This window comes from Phycodurus eques, chromosome 20, assembly GCF_024500275.1.
Source record: "Phycodurus eques isolate BA_2022a chromosome 20, UOR_Pequ_1.1, whole genome shotgun sequence".
In the NCBI taxonomy this organism is placed as follows: Eukaryota; Metazoa; Chordata; class Actinopteri; order Syngnathiformes; family Syngnathidae; genus Phycodurus; species Phycodurus eques.
In genome coordinates this window covers 7,922,011-7,928,969 of record NC_084544.1, presented here as the reverse complement: position 1 = coordinate 7,928,969, position 6,959 = coordinate 7,922,011, and the positions used below count along the sequence as shown (strand labels likewise).

The following is a 6,959-nucleotide window of genomic DNA, read 5'->3' as shown; positions in this document are numbered from 1 at the left end:
TTGTCAATTAACTCATACGATGAGAAAAATTGTCTTCTTGAGATGAAATCGGATTGGCAAACTCTCTGGCTGACACTTGGGTGTAATTTGTTTATCTGACAAGACTAATCCACTTATTTGCTCATGAAAGCTCTGCGCCTATTACACCTTAATGATTTCCTCTTTCCTTCCACGCAGCAACTGACGACTGTCATCATCTTGCAGGCGGCCGCCCTGCATCAGTAACCTGGATCATGCCCAACAGCGAGCACAAGCGAATGGAGCTTTTCCGAAACTTCCTGAACGGCTGTGGCATGGATCTATCGTGCAACTCCTCGCATCTGCTCCCGCATAACATCAGCTCTTACACGGGAGGCCTGGAGCTGGCGGGGGACGGGTCGCCATGGTTGCGAATCATCATCTCGGTGGTATACTTTGCAGTGGCCACGGCCGGCGTAGTGGGCAACCTTCTGGTGTTGTTCCTGCTCTACTCCACGCGCACCATCACCACCGGCACCATCAATTTCTTCGTCTTCAACCTGGCTCTGGCGCACCTCCTGTTCTCCTTAGCGTTGCCCTTCTGGGCGATGGACATTGCACTGGACTACAACTGGCCCTTCGGCTTGGCCATGTGCAAAGCCGTATCGCTGCTCACTGGCCTCAATGTGTTCGCCAGCTGCTTCTTTCTGACCGCCATGAGCTTGACGCGCTACTGCTTTGTGGCCACCGCGCTTAAGCCCAGGGCGTCACCGTGCGGCCGGCCTTGCACCTCCCCAGTGGTCACGGCCATCATATGGGCGGCGGCCCTGGTGGCTGCGACACCCCGGGCCCTGTTCGCCGACTTGCGCCGCGTGGGAAGCGGCAATGATACAGCATGCCTGCTCCGGTTCCCGGACGGCACCGCCTGGCTGGGGATAAACCAGCTCCTGCGCGTGGTTCTTGGATTCCTGCTCCCGTACGCCACCATTATCCTGTCATACCTGCTCTTGCTGCGCTTCCTCTGCCGCCACAAACTGAAGGGCGGCAACTCCCGGCGGAAGGCCGACATCTCCAAGTCTGTGGCAGTGGTGGTGTTGTCCTTCTGCGTCTGCTGGTTCCCATACAACATCCTCACGCTCTGGAGCGTCATGATCCAACTGGACATAGTTGACATCAGCCCCTCCTTCTACGGCGCACAGACCTACTTCTTCCCGTTGGCTAACTGCCTGGCCTTCACCAGTAGTTGCTTCAACCCGGTCATCTACTGCCTGGTGCGCAAGGAGTACCGAACGGCCCTGCACAATGTCTTCTTCAAGTTAAGCCTGGCCATCATGTCCAAGATGCCTTACGCCGTCAACACTGACGAGGGCTCGGAACAAGCGGACCAGCTGGCCATTCCCCTGAGCAACATGCCCAGTCAGACAAGCCAATCAGACTCGAGGCCATACGCACCCCTGTCAACATTACCAACAGTGGTCTCCACTTTATAGAGATACAATTCAACCTTACGACTAAAGTGGAACCTTCAAATTCAACCACGCTCAGTCCTGTCATGTTCAAAATAGAATTTCCCTATGAGATCAATTATATCTGGAATCCAATCTGAATTGGCAGCATGTGGAGTCGTGGTTAGCACGTCTGCCTCACAGTTTTGAGGCTCTGCATTCAAATTCACTACAGAATACCGAGCGACCCTGTACGTCTTCTTCGGGTTGCGTTTGGGTGTCATGAACAAGATGTCCTACGTCGTCAACTCCAATGAGGGCCAGTCGGTTATCCCCCTTAGCAACATGCCTAGTCAGACAAGCCAATAAGACTTATTTGGCAACACTCCCAACAGTGGTCTCCACCCAGATACACAATTTCCTTAAAATTGGAAACTCCATGGTCAACCACAATCTGGCCCGTGATGGCGATCATTCTCCGATTTGGTTAACTTTCATCAGAATTTCAGAATTTCCTCATTGAGATCAATTTTATTAGGCATCCAATCCAAACAGGCAGCACAGGCTAGCACAGACACAGTTCTGGGGTTCGGATCCAGGAAATAGCTTCAACTTATCCACAATCCAAATCAGGGCAAGCGAATGGATCCATTCCAAACATAAAACTCTTCCTGTTGATTGCAAGTGACAAGCAAGCCAGCACAAGAAGCAACGCAGTGGTCTACATCTTTACTTCATCCTCCTCCTTCTAAATCAAAGTCAGAATTCAAGAATTTCTCTATTGAGATCGATTCTATTTGGTATCCAGTCCAAACAGGTAGCACAGCGTGTTAGTGGTTAGCACGTCGGTGTTGCGGTTCTGAGTTTCTTTGTTTGAATCAAGGAAATGGGGATGACAACGACAACAAGCCGTCTAGAAAATGGCTAGTGGCTAGCACGGGAAGCTAATGTATATGCTCATATTAGAATTTCCCCACTGAGATAAATTATATTGGAGATATTGCAGTTGTGAGGTTCTGGGTTCAAATCCAGGAAATGGCTCCAACTCAATCACGACTTCAATGAGGATAAGTGGATGGATCCATTTCAAACAGCAAGCGAGCTCGCAAGAGAAGCTAACGTACCAACTACATCTTTGCTCATTGTTACTTCTTGTCAAACGTATGACAACGGTCATAGACATTCCAAATTAGAATTCTTTGTTCACAAAAAGCATTTTGGGATGACAGGCCTATCAAACCAACAGAGAGGAAAATTGGCATCTCTACCCATCCTTTCTCCGCTGTGTGGGGCAAACTAACAAGCTCTGCCCCAAACTAACATGAAAAAGACATTTGTGAGTGAGACTGGTGTACGTCAGTATTTTTTTGGTTTATTTGGGGGGGGTACTCTGCCTATAGGAAAAGGTTGTGCAACAAATGGATGAAATGTTCAAATGTGACTACGAAAATATCAAAATTGCCGTCTCTCGCCACCTTTTCTTTGCCGCGTGGGGTAGCGGTGCCTTCTGCCCGTATAGAGGACAAATCAACACTGTGAGCCAAACTTTTCTCACGTCCTTCTATCAGGAAACAAGTGTCACAAAAAGCCAGCAAATGTTAAAAGTTGCTCCTTTGATTATGTGAGGAGGGCTGACATTGGAGGTTCCACTGTAATAGCCCAGACAGGTAAAAACTACTGTATAATAAGTACATACACTTATCAGTTTGAAGATTAAATATCTTGTCTTTGCAGTGTATTCAATTCAATATAGGTTGAACATGATTAGCAAATCATTGTATTCTGTTTTTATTTGTTGAACACAACGTCCCAACTTCATTGGAATTGGGGTTGTATTACGATGTCCCATCTATGCCTCTTCTGTTTCTTGCTCCTATTAATATTCAAGTTATCAGCAGGGTTTCTTGACATACAGTATACTGTACATAAGAGCATTTTACTCCAAGACCCCCCAGACTTTACCCACAACCCATTTTGTGCCTCAACCCACCATTTGGGAAATCCTACATTGAACTGTAAAAATGTTCTGAAAATGTGATTTTCAATTTGTTGGCACTACATTTAATGAATAATAATAATTAAAAAAATTCTCGATATTCACTTTGACTGTATTTTGCGCTTCAGAGAAAACATACTGATTTTAAAGTAATTTACTTCTCTGGTGTAATTGTGTTATGCACACAATGGCAACTTTGAGAAGGATAATCAAAATGCTGCCTTGCATTGATGTATATTATACATTATGCAGTTAAACATCAAATTTAAACAGACACATACTTTATTAGACACACAGTAACATGTCATACTTCCACATAATGATATAATATAGGTATAATTTAAAAAAAAAACAGCATTAAACAGTATGTACAATGAGAATGTATATTAAAAATGTGCTTTGAACGAGCCACATGGTGGTGGTGTTGTTCTTTTTTTCGTCCATCTTTTAATCCTACACTGTATATATAAATAAAGACCAATACAAATAGAATAAAGTAAAACTACTCACCTTTTGACGATGCCTAAAGAGGGAACAGGAAAGTGCCAAACAAATCTTTACATCTTTCAATGAATTACTTTATTTAAATCACTCAGGGGGCGAAAAAAAAATCACCTTGAAAAATGAATACATTCCTTTAGGTTTCAGACATTATAACAAATTATATCAATCCACATACAGCGATTATCATAATTACAAGCGCAATCGTACCTACCATAATTACCGTTATTAACTTTAAAAAAATAAAAATAAATAAATGTTCCTACATCGAACATCCACCATACAACATCAGGGTGAGGATATGGCTTTTATCAATGGGGGCATGGCTTGTTTCAAAGCAAATGTCAAGTCAGTGAACATGTTACACCCCCCCCCCCCCCCACACACACACACACACAAATAAATCAATGATTTAGATCATTTGTGGCACAGTAAGTCAATTGTGCAGAATAAATAGCTGCCGAGAAATAAATACTCTATACATCAATTTTTTGAGATTTATAAATATGTCGCACTTGTTGATTATCATTCAAAATATACAAGATATTTCATGTCATTGATGAGGTGAGTTGCCCAAAAGGCTCATAAATATTTTTTTTTATTTGTATTCCAGATAATTTGTCATGTTCAACCAAAATAACCTATTATTTTTTCATATAATATTCAACATACTAAAACACAAAATGCTAATTTAATCATTCATATAAGATTTTACCTTCCAATATATACTTTATGAGAAATTAAAGTTTATCTCTTGTGTTTGAGTTAAACACCTGAGAGCCTGACCAAAAACTTGTAAACACGCAATTATGCTAATCATGGTAATGGCACTTCACTAGAATACCAAAAAGGAAAACAGGAGCAAGAAAATAATGGTTAGCTTGTATTGCAGCTTTTTTGTTGTTGTTGTTCTGCTAGTGCGCTGAATTGTTTTACTAGTGAGAAAAAGGAGCGTACAAGTACATGGACCTTAAACTGGAAATCAAAGCTAAAGTAAATAAATGTTCAAATGGCTTCCATACCAAAATGCATTGGGATACACACAAAACTACTTTAAATCATAACTCATACATTATTAAATATGTAAGATTAAAAAAAACATGTATCCTGTTTTGTCATGCAAACAAACGTGACTTGACGTAGTACAAGTTCAAAAGAAGAAATAAATAAGTCAAATTAAAAAATATGAATAAACCTGAAATGTAAAAAAAAAAGTAAGTACATTAAAAAATAAAACTTCAAGTAAAATAAATCAAAGTAAAATTTAAAAACAAAAACTGAATTTATAAAAAACTGAATAAAAGTAAAATTTAAAAAGTTAAAATGACAACTTAAATATTTAAAGAAAAGTAAAACATTAATAAAATACATTTTAAAATTAAATAAGTGGTATTTTGTAAAAAAATAATTAGTGAAAAAAGTTCCTCTTCAGGTCCAATAATTCACCGTCTTATTTTTCTTCTCTCAATAGGATTTGTTTTCTCCATGAGATTATGAAAACATTAAAACCATAATGCAGGCCAAACAACAAAATAAATAAACACATACCTGTATTTCAAAAGAAAACCATTATTGTATGAATATCTTGACTCTGGCCTGGTGCCTTCATTGCACTCTCTGTGGAGTATATATCGATAGACTGAAGAGTTCATCATAACAATCATAATATTGTACAATAGAGAATCTGTTTACAACAAGTCCATGCCCTGACGGCCTTTGATTATTAGAATACATATAAGAATAGATAATACACTTGGCAGTTTAGGAGCCAGGCCTACATCGAACTATGTAATTCAAAAAATGTCTTTATAGTAGTATTATCTGTGCATTTTAACACTAATGTTATACACTTCTGGTAACAAACATAAAAACCTTTGTATAGTTGCTATTCATCTCAAAAGAAAACATTTTTAAAGGCAAGAGGTTAAAAGAGCAATTCAGGAACTTTGTAATAGAAATGACTCATAGGTACAACACAGTATTAATGAATTACCCGACTACAAAAGAGACGCTTAAATATACAAATGTTACACCTGTTCTCCAGTTGGCGTTGTTGCTGTATTTCCTGTTACCCTGCATCCATTTTGTTGGCTCCACCGTTCCCACTTTCACGGTGTATAACGCCGAAAAGTCAGGAAATGTGAGAAAATGTCCTTTTGCAAATGTACATCATCATAATATTAATCATATGTAGCTTACTCAGCCTCGCGTTTTAAAAAGCGCATGCACATCGATGCCTCACAAACAGATGAGTCAGTGAACTGACAGCTTGCTATATAATAGATTGTACAGAGCACTTTTCAAACCCATGTGGCAATGTTTTGCAAAAAATAAAGAAATAAAGTTAATAGTCTACAGCAGGGGGTGGGCAAACTTTAGTGCTCATGGGGCACATTGATTTATGTAAAAAAATTAAAAGACAAAAAGTTAAAATGTGTGTAAAGTATGTAAAAAAAAAAAAAAAAGTATGATAAATACCAATTTTATTATTTATATTTGTGTATAAATAAATCTAAACCTGAACGTACCCTGAATTGGGGGGGAGGCCATTATTTGTGCAATTGCATTTTTGGGTAATGTCAAACATTGTCAGCAGTATATTGCAATTCAAGTCAAGTGTGAAAGCTGGCATTTAAAAGAAAATAAAAATGACTATTATGGAAAAATGAACATTAAAACAGACTTTACAACATTTTGGAGCGAATACTGGATTGCTAAGGACGCAAGATCATCTTTAGCACTCATTTCGAACATGCGGGTGATGTAGGAAGACTGCGAGACTGTTTAGTATGTGCTGCTGTTTATGTTAGCAATAGACTTCAAAAGGGCTCTGTAGATGTGTGTGAACAACTGAAATAATTAAACTGACAAAACATTTTTTTCTTGTAAGCGGAACAGACGATGGATGGATGGATGGATAGATGGATAATTTGAGGAGAGGTGTTTATTTTCTTAAGTGGTTGACACAATACCGTAATTGGAGCACGGCGTATGAGGAAATACTATACTAAAAGTCACTTAAAAGGCAGGACTGCCATCCAGGTATACTATTTAATTAA

General features: G+C 39.6%; 1 protein-coding gene across 1 annotated transcript; it reads left to right on the top strand.

The window, feature by feature from the left end:
* Positions 1-233: 233 nt before the first annotated feature.
* Positions 234-1,448, top strand: LOC133396160 (relaxin-3 receptor 1-like). Its single transcript, XM_061665644.1, has one exon. The coding sequence runs from the start codon at positions 234-236 to the stop codon at positions 1,446-1,448; it is 1,215 nt and encodes a 404-aa protein (XP_061521628.1).
* Positions 1,449-6,959: the final 5,511 nt, after the last annotated feature.